This window comes from Mus caroli, unplaced genomic scaffold, assembly GCF_978045245.1.
Source record: "Mus caroli unplaced genomic scaffold, Mus_caroli_1 scaffold_14, whole genome shotgun sequence".
Lineage (NCBI taxonomy): Eukaryota > Metazoa > Chordata > Mammalia > Rodentia > Muridae > Mus > Mus caroli.
In genome coordinates this window covers 74,033,748-74,050,518 of record NW_028227269.1, presented here as the reverse complement: position 1 = coordinate 74,050,518, position 16,771 = coordinate 74,033,748, and the positions used below count along the sequence as shown (strand labels likewise).

The 16,771-nt window shown below is 41.8% G+C and overlaps 1 protein-coding gene across 4 annotated transcripts in view; it reads left to right on the top strand.

The window, feature by feature from the left end:
* Ppp2r5e (protein phosphatase 2 regulatory subunit B'epsilon) overlaps nt 1-16,771 on the top strand; it is a 148,427-nt gene that overhangs the window by 38,181 nt on the left and 93,475 nt on the right. The window contains exon 1 of one of the 4 annotated variants that reach the window (XM_021178530.3): nt 9,041-9,249. The exons of the other annotated variants lie outside the window; for them this stretch is intronic. Within the exon in view, the coding sequence (XP_021034189.2) occupies nt 9,168-9,249 (82 nt within the window). The 5' untranslated portion in view covers nt 9,041-9,167. Of the gene's footprint in view, nt 1-9,040; nt 9,250-16,771 lie in introns of those variants that run through there. 4 annotated transcript variants of the gene reach the window in all.

Sequence of the window (16,771 nt, the reverse complement as noted above, 5' to 3'; positions counted from 1 at the left end):
GAGGAGCAACAGTAAATGCACACACACACACACACACTCACACACACACTCTCACACACACACTCACACACATACTCACACACACACTCACACTCACTCACACACACACACACACACACACACACACACACACACACTCACTCATATCTATCTCCCGAGCATCTTAACATGGTGAGTCAATAATTTTCAAGAGTTACCTGATGAACTTCTTGGATGGGGAATTTTTAAAGTTGGTGCCAAGGAAAAACTTTTGGCAGGAAAAGCTAAGGGGCATTTCGGGAAATCAGAACTTTGAAGTAGACTCTTCTGTACAGTAGAGGTCTTGCTTGTGTGCAGGAGTCTGCTCAGGGAGTGTGCTGGGAACAGTCTACCTGTGGTAGGTTCTTCATTTGGGAGTAGCTTGGAGAGTTATTCTTGAAGCCCTTCCAAAAGACCTCATTTCTGAGTAATGACCTGAGGTATTCAGATCTGGGCTCAGAGGACTCTGAAGTGATTTTGGAACTGCATGCTTAATCAGAACTTCAAAGAGCTTGTTTTGTTTTGGCTTTACTTGGCAAAGCAGGCCTTTCTTAGCAAAGCATATTTGGGGTGTTGGGAGGGTGCTGCTTGAGTTAGTTCGGATTTTCCCAAATGTCTGCCTCAGATTCTGCTGCTTGGACCTCTTAACTCTCTTAAGGGCCTTACCTAACTCTCATCATTACACTAGGAGCCACGTTATTTATGCAGAGATGAAGTTCACTATAGTATGCAGTAAGTACACTGAAGTGCTTTTGGGCCAGGGTAGTAGGAAGCGTTAGCAGTGGCTCCTGCAGTGTTCACATGGAATTTAAATGTCCTGCTTTTGCCCATTCCTTATGCCACTCCTTTGTCCTGTGACCGTTGTTGGTAAATGACTGTGTGACTAAGTTTCCTGGGAATGAATCTCAGTTGCTCTTGGTCTGCACTCTCCTGTGGCTCTCATTTGGGGGATCTCACCTGGGGATGTGCAGGCTAGATGGCTTGGCTGGGAGCCACAGACCAGACATGGATTTGGATGTGTTCCAGTGCTTTCTTTTTAATCCTGAATGGACCAGCTGGCCTGTCCCCAGCTAGCTGCCATGGCTTCAGTGTCTTTGCTCTGCTCATTTCCCTCAAGATGGAACTCCCTTTTCTGTCTCTGTTGGCCTCAGTTTAAGAGATAGGTTTCCTGAAAGCTTTCTCTGTCTAGTCTAGCTGATGCCTTCTTCCTGTAAACCCTACTGTGTGTGTGCTAGCATATTGCCAGCTTTTCTGTGTGGTGCTTGTAGGTATTTACTGTGTAGTTCTTGTTTTATGGTCTGTCCGTGCATTGAACTATCTTCATGTATTGCTCTATTTTACTAGTAAAACCTAACATTGAAGGATTATGTACTGTAGATAGCATGTGTTGACCCTCTGCTATTTTTGTGTGTTTTGAGGCTGAGGTCTCAGAATATTGTTTGGGTCAGTCTTGAACTTATAAGTTCAAATAGTCTGCTTTCCTTAGCATACTGACTGTCTGGGACTTCAGGTACATACAACTGTTCTACCCTTTTATTTTGTTTTGCTTTTAGATAGGGTCTCTGCGTATCCCTGGCTCTCCTGGACCTCCTTATGCAGTCCCACAGATGTTCATCTGCCTTGCCTTCTGCGTGCTGGGAGTAAAGGTGCACACAATGGCCAGCTAGCCTTTGTTTTCCAAGACAATATTTTGAGGCAAGGGCTCCGGTAGCTTATTCTTACTGAATATTAGCAGAATGACCTTGAACTTCTTACATCCTGTCAACCTTACCAGTGCTGGGATGATAGGTGTGTGCCATCTTACCTGGCTCATTTGCGGTCTTTTTTGTTGTTGATTTTTTTTTTCTTCCTTTTTTCCTGCTTTTTGAAATAGGATTTGACTATGTATCCCAGGCTGGTTTGGAACTTCCTGTATTCCTATATATCCCAGGCTATCTTTTTTTTTTTTTTAAGATAGGGTCTCTCTGTAGTTTTGGTTGTCCTGGAGCTCAGTGTGTAGACCAGACCAGGCTGGTCTTCCAGCCTGTTCTTCTCCCTTAGTGCCTGAGAACTGGGATCACAGGTGTTTGCTGTCATACTTGACTTTGTTACAAGGAGTGTTGGAAGGGGCTGGAGAGACGCCAAGATTGCTTGCCTTTATCCTGAGGACCTAAGGTTGGTTCTTAGGCGGCTCATAACTGTTTGTAGTAACTCCAGCTTCAGGGGATCTGACACTGCCAGCTTCCTCAGACACCTGCTGCATTCCCATGCATATACCCATAACAGGCACATAATTAAAAAAATAAAATTTTAAAACTAGAAGTAATATTTTAAGACCCACTGACATAAAATGCTATTGGTTGAAAGTTGTCTTACGAAAAGGAAGTACACCTTTCTTCAGTTAGAACCTTACTTTTCTAAATTACATTTTGCTTGCTTTTTGTGTGCTTACATGTGCATCCTGTGGTGCTTAGACAAAAGTTAGAGGATAACCGTTCTTTCTACCATGTTGGCAGCAGGTGTTGAGCCATTTCCTAGGCCTCCCAGTTAGAACCTTTGAGCTAAGTTTTTCTGAATGTTGCATTCCTAAAGAGAACACAGAAAAGTACAAATTAAAACAATATGTTATGTTTAAGGTGGGGCAGAGGATGGTGTGTTGTCTATATTTGTGTGAGCTCCTGATCTTGAAAGTAATTCTGAAAACAGTTTTCTCCTTTCAGTGTTGGGGTCAGACCCAGGGCTTCATGGATGCTAGGCCTATGCTCTTATCTTTAAGCTATCCCTCAGCCTCCAAATTTATTTGGAATAGACAGAGTGTGGACTGTTGTATTACTTTTCTGTGTCTGTGATGAAACACCAAGGGCAGAAAGCAATTTAGAGAAGGAAGGGTTTGTTTGGACATAGAACTCCACTGGACAAGAATCAGTCCTGTTGTGGAGGCCTGGCAGCAAATGGCAGGCATGGCAGCAGCAGGAGGAATCTGCCATCTCACATCCTCAAATGCAAGGTTGAGTGTAGTGGGCTAGAAGTAAGGCAGGGTTATAAACTCTCAAAGCCCAGTCCATTGCTAAGATGCCCCCAGCAAGCCAAGCCTCATAAACCTTCCTGAGATAGGATCACCAGCTGGAGACTAAGCATTCAAATACCTCAGCCTTTGGGGGACATTTCTTATTCAAATCACCACCGCGGTCTTACTGGGGGTCTTACTGTGCTTAGTGATCAGTAGCCTGGTGAGACCGAACAGCAGGTCGTCATTGTGAGGAACTGGTGGGGAGGCCACATTGAGTGATCACTCACCTAGCCAGCTCCTGCCTTGTTGATCTCCAGGACAGGGAACTCTTGGTCTGAAGCAATACGTCTAAATCATATATCTATTTTGAGAATTCTTCAGGTGTCCTGCTTTTTTTTTTTTTATTAAATTTTTTGTGTGTTGTTTATGGGAAAATTAAAAGAATTGAGCCCAAAATGTTTCTTTGCTGTAGTTTGAGGAAAGTGTTTAAGTTCAACCCCTGCATTTTAGAGAATGGTTTATTGTACACATTTCTCCAGTTGCCAGGTTCTCATCCTTTCTGGCTTCCAAGCAAGAATCCATATAACTGCTGACTAATGTCAGCACACAAAATGACACAGGAGTTTGCTGCTTTCTACCTGTGTGAGACCTTCGGCAGGAACCCAGACCTTTTGAGTCAAATTCGTCTAGCAATAAGATGGGGCTAGATCCAACAAGAAAACATCACTTTGATGGGTAAAATATACAGTCTTGCCTCATTTCCTCCCTTATTTTTCTCTGTTCCCTGGCAGGGACTTACCTTGTTGAGTAAATTAATCTCCAGTTCTGAGTCCTGGATTTTTCTGCTGCCTCTGGTTCCTGCTCTATTAGTCACCTCTCTTGTTTTTGTCTAGTAAATTCTTACCAGATAACAGCTTTGAGTATCCTTTTGGAGGTGCCACTTTTCTGTAACCTTACAGCAGCAGCCTAACGGTTTCTTTCTTTCTTTCTTTCTTTCTTTCTTTCTTTCTTTCTTTCTTTCTTTCTTTCTTTCTTTCTTTCTTTCTAAACAAACAAACAAACAAACCAAACAAACACCCCACCACAGAATACTGGGTTTAAATTTATCATCTTCCCGTGTCAGCTTTCCTGGTGGGGTTGTAGGTGTGTGCCATCACACAGAGAGCACTGGGAGCTGGAGCTGGTGGCACCAATCTGTGATCCCAGCATGTGAGACGATGATGTAAAAGGATGACGAGTTTAGGTTAGTCTGGGCCACGTTGAAAATTAAAGGCTGGCCTGGGGTACAGAATGAGACTTGTCTCAGAAACTACATCAACAATTTCTTTTGCATCTTTGACAACCCCTGCCCTCCCCTGTGTGTGTACATGTATGTGTGTGTTTATGTGTGTGTGTGTGTATATACATACACACACATGTTCATATGTGCGTGTGTGGGAAAGTCAGAGGTCAACCATAGCTGTCATTTTACAGGGCCATTCTACTTTTCGAGACAGGGTCTATCATTGGTCTGGAACTTGTGTAGTGGCTAGGTTTGGTGGCCAGTGAACTCCAGGGATCTGCTAGTTTTAGCCCTACCCAGGGCTGGGATTACTAGTTCATATATCATGCTTGCAATTTTAAGTGGATTCTGGGGGTCAAACCATGGTCCTCTTAGTTGCATAGCAAACATTTTATTGACTGAGCTATCTCTTTAGCCTCATTCTCTTCCCTTCTCACTCATACCACATAGATGGATGCAAACATGAGGCCCCCCCACCCCCAAGCTGCAGAGATGATTTTACCATTTCAAGCATTCTAGTGTATTGTCTTTAAGTTCCTTACGCCTGTGGTGGTGTTATTATATATCTATTATAAATATATGAAAAAGTATAATTTGCAGTGCTGGGATCAACTCCAGAGCCTTGCACATGTGAGACAAGCACTCTACCGATAAGCTACACCCACAGTCCCTATCATTATCATTTTGATTTATTATTACCTTATTTAATTGGGATATTGTTCACAAATCATACACTTTAGTCATTTAACATGTACAGTGCTTTAGTTTTTCTTGAGTGTTCAGAGAGTGTAACCATCATCATGGCCCAAATTTAGGATGTTTTTATCATTTCAAAATGAAATTGTCTTCCTGGCTTAGTGGTAGACATATAGATATATAGGGCTCTAGTGTTATACTGAGCGAAGGGAGGGACACACACACACACATACAGAGAGAGACACAGAGAGAGACAGAGAGGCAGAGAGACAGAGTGAGACACAGAGACAGAGAGACAGTGAGAGGCAGAGAGACAGAGACACATACACAAACAGTCAGTTTACCAGGGTTTATCAGGTGCTACCCATTCCTGGCCTCTGCAGTTACCACCTTACTCTTCGAATCCTTAGGTTTATGTGTTCTGCACCTTCTGTATAAAAGTGTCACCATTCTTTGTGACTTGTAAGCATTTTCTCTGCAGACTGTAGGGCTGGCTGCAGTGACTAGGTTTATATCTTGGCTTTCCTCTTGCAAGTGTCACTGATGCATGTGTCTTAACTTGACTCTGCCTCTAATTTGTAAAGTGGGAGGGAGATGATCGTAGTGTATGTGGTGGATAAGTGAGTTAACATGGAGAGTGTGCAGGGCTGCTCATACCCTAGTAAGGACTCCATACTTTCTAATTGATTTATTTCTTGGTCTTCTGTGTTGATGTTCATTCTGTCTGTGTTGTTGCCAATTACCCTCAAGTATATAAAAACAGTTATTTAGACCAGTTCCTTTATAGTCCTAAATCCTGAGTTAAGAATTTAGTCATTATCGAACTCTGTTCTTTCACAATGACTTAAGCTGGAGAAAAAAGCTACAGCATTTTGGCAGTATAATTATGTGTTCTCATTTGGCACCTCAGTGTATTTATTTGTATGAGAGATAATGCTCTCGTCTGATTTAGTTAAAGTAAATCTAGGTCATTTGTTTTTAAAAGCCGTGTTTAACTTTCATTAAAGTGAGTTTGTTTCCTCAAAAGTTGCTTTTGAGAGTAATTTCAAAATAAAACAAAACGTATTTTTTCCTTCATATTTTTTCCAAGATCAAAGATGTCTTCTATTCTTTAAGAAAAATTCATGTCCAAAACGTTCATATCATCATCACCTTCAACACAGTCAAGGTTTCACTTGAGTGATTGATGGGACTTCAAAGAAACTGTTGAAAATAGCAATTCATTTTAAAAATAAAGTTCAACGCAAACACTAATCACATCTAGATTAAAGCATATAAGAGAGATTGCAGATCGCCAGACAAAAAACTGGAATCGCTGACCTCGGAACCAGAACTCTGAGGTCAGGACTTAACAGGGCTCTGCTGAGCTTTCTCTGAAGAAGAAAAGTAAGTGGTATTTACTCTTTCTGGGTCACGGTTTCCACATCTGTAACTGGAGGCAGTTGGCCTAGACTACTTGTGGCGCTCATCCAGAGGGAGAGCTGCTTAGTCCATTTCTCATGGTGACAAGAAGCAGCTGAGTGGCATGTGCTGGAGTCCGGCTATTTTGGGAGGCTTGCGTGAGCTAGAGTGAGCTTAGGCCAGCTTGTGGAGCTCAATTGAGACCCTGTCTCAAAAGATTGGTGATGGTAGGGATACAATCAGTCACTCTAGTGGAAGAGTATCTGCCTAGAATATGCAAGACCCTAGGTTCTGCATCCAGCTTCCTGACAGATGGACAGACAGGCAGGCATGGGCACATGCATTGTCCTACAACCACATGTGCCAGTAGGGAAGGCTGTGGACTAGCCATCTAAGTGTCTGCTGTACTCTTTTCCATTGTTGATGCCATAGCCCTTCAAGTTATCTACTGAAGTGTGTTTTCACATTTCTGACATCTTGTGTATTCTCTTCATCAGGTAACTTTATTTTCAACACCTTCAAAATTTTTAGTAATTCTGTGTCCTGAGGCGTTTTTAACTGAGTGGTTCCTTCTCTGTAAAAATTACTTATAAAAGGCAGGTATGGTGGCACACAGCTGTAATGCTGACACTTGGGAAGTGTAGACCAGTGTAAGGGTTAAGAGGTCAAGGGCATTGTCAAGCACCAGTCAGGGTTGTATTAGAGCCAGCCCCACTTCCACTCCCCTATCCCTACCCTGCACGCACTTCCCATGCTCCCAGTGCCAAATTGTCTAGAAAGTAAGTGCCTGTATATAAGTTATTTTTTGTGACATAATAGGATTGTAGTCTTATGGGAGAAAAGCTTTTGCGATTGACACAATAAGTTTTCCCTTAAGATTTCAATTATTTTAAGAGGTTTTGCTTGTAATTAGGTGGTTTTCTATCTCATATTGTGACATGGTAGTCAGTTATGGGCCATAAAAGGTGGAGAGGTGTAGGGAATTTTTATAAGGGTCCATCATCCATCTAAAACATATCCTTAAATTACAGACTTAAATGATAGGTGTCAAGTATGAATGTATTAGCATTATTTAAATGTACATAGTGACTTGGGATTAATAAAGATTTATTTAAAAATATTTTTATGTTTATAAAGCTCTTGAAATTTTTAAGATGTTTATAATCTACGGTTCTAAGGTCTTCTAAAATCTTCTCAAGATTCACATTTGGAAAGATCAAGAAACACCCTCTTCTCAAAAACACAGCAAGAAATCAGTGACATGCTCTCGTACCTTTGTCTTCAAGTATGCGTGGATGTGTCATTTTACTGGAAGCAGCACTGAGAGAACTTAAGCAGCCTCTGCTTGTTCACAGAATGTAGCCTGCTGTAAGAGTTAAGACAAAATGAAAATCATGGGAAAAAAGCTCTTGAGTCCAGTATTAGTTACTTTTTTTGTTGCTGTGATAAAACACAAGGCTTGACTAAGGCAGCTTTTAGAGAGCCTTACAGTGTATTTGGGCCTTACAATTTTAGAGGGTAAGATTCCATCAGCACCATAGTGGGGAGCAGCTGAGTGCTCGTATCCCAAGCCACAAAAAGGAAGCCTAGAAAATGTACTGGGGATGGAAGGAGGCCTTTGAAACCTTAAGACCACCCCAGGGGCAGGCACACCTTCTCTAACAAGGCCACATCTCCTGATCCCTCCCAAGCAGCCATCAACCAAGGTTTCTAGTGCCAACTCAAGGAACCACAGCAGGTCCTTTCATCCTACTTAAAAATGCTGTTAGAAAAGATTGTAGCTTTGTTTCTGATAGGATGATTAGTTTTGCTTACTAAGTTGGCAGAATCAATGGTTGCTCAAAGCTTTACCAAACAACAAATATGTTATCTTCTAAGTGTATAGGAAAATAACATTTGCTAAAGTTTATGTCAGAGGACGTACTGAGCAGTACTGGAATGCTTCTGGCCATGTGCAGAGTGTGTCCTGTGATAGCTTGTGTTGACCTTTGGTTCACCATTACAGTCTCCTGGTAAACTCAGCAGATTTGTTATATTTAAGTTACTTACCCAATATCCTTTAGGTCCCCTGTTTTTTATTTATATTTTAAAGTTGGCATGGGTCCTGAGTTCCATAAGGATGGTTTCATAGGTGCATGTAAATACATGTGAACATGTTCCCCAGTCCCTCTTTCTCCTTTCCCATCCCATTAGCCTCCATCATTCCCTTAGAGAGATTTTACTTCTATGTCATATATACTTACATAAATTTATGTATAGCATCAGTGTTTAAGCCAGTCTCAGAAGGACAATGCTTTTATGTATGTATGTATGTATGTATGTATTGCTTGTTTTTGTTTAGACAAAATTTCCTGTGGTCCAGGCTGGCCTTGAATTTCTGGTCTCCTGCCTCTGCCTTCCAAATTCTGGGGTTCCTGGTGTATTCCACTAGGTGTGATTGTTAGTTCCTTTTGGGTTTGTGTGCCTACTCCAGAGATAGTGCTCAGAGTCAAGGAAGAGAAGAACCCTCTGGTATTGTTGGGGCAGCAGTTTCATAAAGTCTCTTGGAGCCAGCCTGGAGCCAGGGCTCTGAGTGGGTGAGGCATTCAGAGTTCTTTGCCTCACTCTCTCAATGGAGAAGGAAGATGTTCATATTTATGTATTTCTATAAAATGCCTTGAAATGGTATCGGATGGACAGTGTTTGTTTGTGATGATAGCAGCCAAATAAAGGTCAAAATGTTGTGGAAAACAACAAAACAAGCAGGAGAGAGAGTGATTAGTTCATTGTCAGCAGCTTAGAATGTTGCACTTAGAAGCAGTTAAACTGGCTAGAGGTGGGGCAAGGGAGGACGCTGGGCAGTTTAAAGGCCGCAGCTACCATGGTGAGTGCTTGACAGTTTGTTTTGAAATGTGTATTTTAAAACCAGAAAATACCAATGGAGTACTGTTTTTACTTGTGTGCCTTGATAAAATGATTATTTCAAATCTAGTCTTGAGATTTAAATTTTTGTTGTCAGGTTTGTCAGTCTTTTGGACTTTTGGCTTTGATTATTCTTTAAAAATTTAAGTGGGAGAAGAAGAAATATATCAATTTCGATCCTTTTGGTTAATAAATTGAGCAAAAAGGAATCATGCGAATCTAAGTTCATATGCAAAGATTCGATTAACATGAAGTATAACTAATTTATTGAACATTTATTAAAGTCAGACATTGTACTTACTCCTCCTCCTCCTCCTCCTCCTCCTCCCATCCGCTGGGGACTGAGCCCAGGGTGAAGGCATGCCATGCCAGCTCTCCACCACTGAGCTGCATTCCTCACCCTGGGGTCCATTTGGTAAAGCCTGATGCTCAAGCAGCCCAGGCTGGCCTCGCAGCACCCAGCTATGTAGCCAGGCCCAAGTTCTGTATGTATTCTGAGCTGGTGGTTGGTTAAGATGAAGAGGACAGCTAGGAAGGGTTCTTGATTCTTGGAGGTTGACTCAGTGTATATAATTTCTTTCTTTTGAGAGCCCATCACTGTCATCATACTGATATTAGTGATATCACATCTCAGTGTGTGGCATAATAAAAATCAATGGGAGTTTGAGACAAATTTGAACAGTGAAGATAGTTTGAAGTTTAAAGTTTGGGTCTTAGAAAAAACAAATGGCTTAAACGTATGCTTGTCCAAACTCAGTAACATCCATTTTAGGATTTTTTTCTTTGTCCATATATATGTATATTTATGTTTATATTTTACAAAAATATGATGGTAGTCATATACTCACTATAAATACTTCTAGGGGATAATTTTAATCTCAATTAAAGATTTGTCTTTTTTTCTTGTTAAGTGGCTATACAGTTTTTCCATGTGGGAACATACTGAAAACCATTTGGTTATTTCTAATTTGTTTCTGTTTAAAGAACATTGGGAGGGATGGTTTAGTGTGTATTTCAGTGTATGCATGGGTGAAAAAGCTGTAGGATAAATTTCTAGAAAAGTAATCTGGTTTGTGCGTGTTGACAAAGACCAGGGAGTGGTTCTATTGTTTGTGGGGTGTCTGAGCAAGTTTTCACCTCATCTCTCCAGCCTGTTGAGGTTTGTGGACTGAAAGGTTAGAAAGTGGCTTCTAATTTTTGTTATGAAAAAAAAAATCTTTAAAAAGCAGTTACTATTATCTTGTTGTGCAGATATTTATTACTGTGTGAGTGTATAGTGTATGGGTGTGGGCTTGTGTGCTGCACGTGCATGTGGAGGTAAATGAGAATTTTGTGGGGTCACCACTCTGTCCTTCCAAGTCTTTGTGGGTTCTGGGATTGCAGTCAGGCCCCCAAGACTGAGTAACAAATACCTTTACCTGAGGCATCTTGATGACCACTCTTTCCTTAAATAAATCTAGTGTGTAACTTTCTATGTAGAGCAGGTTACCAGATCTCAAACTTGCAGCAGTCCTGCCTCTGACTCCTAAGTGCAAGGTACCAGGTGTGCACCAACATGTCTTACAAGTGTTCACACTCACACACGCACGAACAAGCAATTTTTTTCATAAGGTTTCATGTAATGTAGGCTGGCCTGAAACTTGCTGAGCCAGTGAGTGAGGATGATACCTCTTTAAAAGCACAGGGATTACAGGAATTTGCTAACAAACATGGTTTATGCGGTGCAAGGGATTGAACCCAGAGCTTTATGCATGTCAGGCAAGTACTCTTCCAACTGAGATACATCTCTAACCCCAAAACACGTTTTCAAAAGGATAACCTTTATCTTATGTCTTCTGAGTAATTGACTGTCATTATTGGTTAATGAGATTTGAAAGAAGGTTATAGAAAGAATGAGTAACTAAGACGGGTGGCACTGCTTCCAGTGTGGATGGAGACCCCAAGCCATTTGGAGCTTGCCTGGCAAGTAACCCAGAATGCTTTGCTCATGTTCTGTAATATCACATGTTCTGTGAGAAATAGTTTCTTATCGGACGACGTACTGGGATGCAGTTTGTCACTTAGACACAGGCAGGCTGCTTTTGATTGGCTGCTAATATAGCACCTGTTATTATCAGGTGCTTTCTATTTTTTCCCTGTCAGTGTTTTTTATTTTTTATTTTTTTGTTTGGCTTGTTTGAGATGGTCTTGTATACCTTGGCTGAGACTGGTTATGTAGATCAAGCTGGCCTCAAACTCAGAAATCTCTACTTGCCTCTGCATTCCATGTGTGTGCCACTATATCCTGGGAAAATGTTTTAAAAAATTACATTTATATCTGGCACATGTGGAGGTCAGAGGACAGTTTATGGAAATTGATCCACTCCCGGGACCATGTGGCTTCCAGGATTGAACTCAGTTGGTCAGTGCTGTGTCAGATGCCTTTACTGCTGAGCCATCACATCTAGCCCCAAACCATTTTTTTTTAATTATTAAAAAAAAAAAAAAGGGTGCAGCGGGGGTGGGGGTGGGGCAGCCCTGGGGAGATGGTTCAGTTGTTAAGAGCTCTGACTGATCTTCCAGAAGTTCCTGGTTCAATATCTAGCATCTACATGGTGGCTCACAACTATTCATAAATCCTATACCAGGGGATACAAGGACCTCTTGTGGCTTCCACAGACATGTCACGTGTGTGTGGGATAGACAAAATATAGCAAGCAAAACATCTAAATATATAAAAATCAATTCCCAAAACTCCATTTGTGTGTGTGTATGTGTGCGTGTAAGTCAAGGGCAACCTCCGGAGTCAGTTCTCTCTGTTACTGGACATTTTGGGGAGTACTTTTTTGGTTGTCAAATGATAACTGGGAAAATCAGAAACCCTTCTTGAGGTTTTTAATATCATTAATAAGAGATTTAAGAATGGACTTATAGAAGCTCAAGGACAAGTTTATTAGCATTTATAAAAACAAAACAAAACCAAAAATAACCCAGGGCAAGCAAGCCATAAATCTCAGCAGCTGCCTGAAGGAGAATAGGAAAGAGATGGGGTAAGGGGTGGGGAGTCATATGGGGAGTCATGCTTGTTAAGTTGGCATGGAGGACAACCCACCACAGGGCAGACAAGCAACCACATGAGAGGGACAAGAGCTTTAGAGAAAGAATAAGGAATCCCAAATTGCCAGAGAAAGCACTCTTGGAGGGGGGGCGGTGGGGAGAGGGAAGGAAACATGCTTTTCTGAGTGATTCAGAAAAGTAGGCGAGGTGGTTGTGCGAGGAGGTTGGAATTCTGGGATGGAGAAGCACATCATTTCAATCAGGAGATAATTACTCTACCTGTCTCTTAGCATGACTTAAGGTAAACCCAGCATCTGAGGGTTGGTCCCTTAGCCAGGTCACTGACCTGCCCAACTGGAGTCTTTACCAAGGCCAGTTCTTTTGACCAGAAGGAAATAGTTATCTCTTAATGGGTCTACTGTGGCACTTCTGCTGTATCGTTTCTACTTTATGAGTCAGGGACCAAATTCAAGATACCAGGCTTGGTTGTGAGCCATCTTGCTGGCAGAACTGGTAGGGATGTCCTGACCTGTAAAGGATGTTTGTCAAAGTCTAGCTGGTTGTAATACCTGGTAGGAGCAGGTGGAAGTTGGGGCAGGAGGGAATGCTATTGGCATCTACTAGTAGACAGGCCAGAGCTGGCTCCCACCGTTTACAATGATCAGGTTGAGATTATTACTAGTGCTTGAAGTTCAGAAGCCTTGTGCTGTAGTTTGCATCTTAAACATGTCCCAAAGATCTCTATGTTAAAGGCTTTTCTTTCTCAGAACTGTACAACTGGGAGGGAGGTGGAAGTTTTAAGATGGAGTCTTTGGAGCATTGGGGTATGCCCTCTGAGCGGATTGTGGGGTTCCAGTACCTTCCTTTCTTCCATTTTTGCCTACTTGCCAAAGGTGAGTGCTTTTGCTGCCTTGTGCATTTTGGTACGATGCCTCTCCACATGCCCCACAGCAGTGTGGTCAACAGGTTATGGAATGAAACTTGCAAAACTTTGAGGCAAATTTACTTTATTACTATTTTTTTTTTTTTGGTTTTTTCGAGACAGGGTTTCTCTGCATAGCCCTGGCTGTCCTGGAACTCACTTTGTAGACCAGGCTGGCCTCGAACTCAGAAATCCGCCTGCCTCTGCCTCCCGAGTGCTGGGATTAAAGGCGTGCGCCACCATGCCCGGCACTTTATTACTATTTTTTTTAATAAATGGTTTCTTGTGTTGGTTATAGTGATGGAAAGAAGGAGTTAGGGTACTCTGCATTAGAGCTGTCTGCTGCTTTTACTTGAACATAGCCTATCACATTTTGTTTGGCTATTTACTAGATTTACCTTTTACTATGTCAGGCTACCATTTCTACAGCAGTTGACTGCCCATGGCTACTTCTGGAGATTGGTGCTATTTCCAGCTACTTCCCTTGGTTTTTGGCTCTCACATAGGCAAGGCTAGGTAGAGTTTAATATAATGAACCTTAGTATTTTCTCTGAGGCTATAGAAACAGTCTAAAGATTTAACTTTTGGGTTTTGGTAAGGCTTCTGGTAATTTCTAGGCTGGAAGAATTGGCTGTTAGTACTTAGCCAATAAATACTTTTCTGCCCAAGTGTGGAAGTAAAACATTTAGCCCCATTCTTTTCTCCATATCTAAAATAAAGCAAAATACTCTCCAACAAAACAAAACAAAAACCAGCACAACAAAATAAAGCACTTAGTGATTCAGGGGAGCCTACATCGCTGTTCCTGTTGTACTTTTCATGTCTGCCACTGGCCTGGGCTGGCTGAGAAAAGCCCAGCGGCCATGGCTGTCTGATTGCATTTCCAACAAGGAGGCTTGGGGAGTCCAAAGAAGGCTTGAGTCATCAGATCGTTTTAGAATGCCAGATTCTTTCCATGAGGTCAATTTTAAACCTGTTATGACTTTTAAAAACCTTTAGAAGAGGCTTTAGAGCCACAATAGCACGGGACTCTGCTTGTTTAGTGGTTACTTCTAAAGGGCATTTTATATTCCTGTAAAAGAAACAGCAAGTTTTAGGCTCTAAACTGGAAGCAGCAGCTGCTTAGGGCAGCTTCTCATGAAATTAGTTTCCAATTGGAAAATAAAATACCCTATCCTTTTTCCAAATCAATGTAGGTTTGGGTTATCATGTAAAGATTGCATGAAAGTATAAACAATAGGTGCACAGTTTATATAGACATGCCCTTAGGTCCTGCAGTACAGTGCTCAGAACTGTGAATCATGCCACAGAGCAGCAGACAACGGCTGAGCTTACAGTTTCAGAGCAGAAAGTTTTTGCATGAGTGCAGGTCTAGACTAGAAGTTTTCCCTCTTGCTACTGTGTCTGTCTTTGTTTCTTTGATTGCCTTGCTCCATGGTAAGAATCTGATGGAAGCCACAAACATAAACTACACATGTAGTTTACACATTTCTAAACCAGCCTAATGTCAGGTGCTTGGGAGGCAGAGGCAAGAGGATGATAAATTCAAGGCCAGCTTTGATAGTTTAGTGAGACTAGTCTCAAAATAAAAAGTATATAGTTTTAGGAAGGATTCTTGGACATAATAAATAATATGTATTATGATTGGATTTAGTGTTGTGTTTAAAGATGTTTGAAAGCTAAAAGACCGGTTTGTGAAGTATGAAGCAATAAAATTAAGAACCTAAACATTAAAATTAAAAACCTAAAATTCAAAACCTTAAATATAATCTGGGCATGGTGACCCATCCTTTTAATTTCTCACTTGAGAGGCTGAGGTGAGAGGATGGTGGCTAGTTCAAGACCAGTCTGGGCAACACAGTGACTCCACTGTTGGATAGGACTACCCTCTCTGAACCAAACAATGACCATCTCTGGGAGTTTAGCTGTATCTGCTTGCAAAAAGACCACCCCTAAGCTGAGTATAGTGGCACATACCCTTAATCCCAGCACTTGGGAAGCAGAAAGAGATAGATCCCTGACTTTGAGACCAGCGTGGTCTACAGAGTGAGTTCTAGGACAGCCAGGTCTACAAGGAGGGACCTATTCTCCATCCACTCATCCATCCATCCAACCCACAAAACCAAACAAAAACCCAAGACAAGTAAACACAGAAAGATCATCCATGCTGAACTTGTCTGTTGACATCCCCTCATAGGGTGAGAGTGGGGAGGGTCCCATAACTCTGGTGTGCGTGCACTCCACACTGCCTTTTGTACCAGTTCTGCCCTTATTTTATATGGCCTAGCGGAGGGGCTAGAGCATAGGGGGGACATGGGTAGGTATATAGGGCTCCATTTGTGTGGCTATGAGAAAGACTGCTGGGTAAAGACTGCAGAGAGGCCTTTGCGGGTTACCCATTCTCCTGGAAGTAGTCCTTTATTAGTGCATCAGCCTATGGGATAGTAGGGAGGGAGGAGGCAGGAAACAGGAGTGCCCCAGAAAGAAAACAGAAGGGGAAAGGAGAGGGAGGAGGAGGGCAGGTGGAGTGCTGTGAATCTTTTTTGTGTGTGTGTGTGTGTAGTTTTCTGCTCTAGTAACCCTAGCAATGCTGTTGGTGAACACTAGATAGGCTTTCACAGTGTGCGTGTGCATGCATATGTGTGTGTTACAGCATGCAACCCATAATATGAACAGTGGTCCAGTTACATAATAGATTTTTCTGCATGGACATGTTTGTGTGTGTAACCTTAGAACAGAATGTCTTTTTAAAGGATTTGTTAGATAACTTACTATTTGTATAAATGTTTCAACTCATGAACACAATTTAAAAAATAGTTTCCTAGTAGAAATGTTTTTAAGAATCTGTGAAAAGTGGGGGAGAGGAGAGGGAAGTTGAGTGGGTTTAGGAAGAGAAGTGCTATAACTGACTGTCATTAGGACACTTCCTCAAGAAAATACCTTTGAGGATATTCTCCATCAGAAATGCGGTCCATGTGTGCACAGTCACACAGACAGTAACAGATTACTTCTCAAATGGTACAGAATGGAAAAACTCTTATCATTTGTTTGTATATAAACAAGGAAGGAGGGTATTCTCATTGCATAGCTTTTAGTATGCTTTTTTAAAGTGTGTGTATATGGCTGGGTAGTGGTGGTGCACACCTTTAATCCCAGCACTTGGGAGGCAGAGGCAGAGACAGACGTATTTCTGAGTTCGAGGCCAGTCTGGTCTACAGAGTGAGTTCTAGCTAGGGCTATACAGAGAAACCCTGTCCCAAAAAACAAACAAACAAACATACAAACATGTGTGAGAGAGAGAGAGAGAGAAAGAGAGAGAGAGAGAGAGAGAGAGAGAGAGAGCGAGCGAGAGCGCGCGAGCGCGAGTGCGATCGAGACAGAGACAGAGAGACAGAAACAGAAAGAGAGAGAGAACACATATGTATGGAAAAGTCTTTATAGAGTTCTCTCCCCTTTCATCTTTACATGGAATCTGGGAGAGAAACAATAGACCATCAGGCTTGTGAATCAAGTGTCTTTACCCACT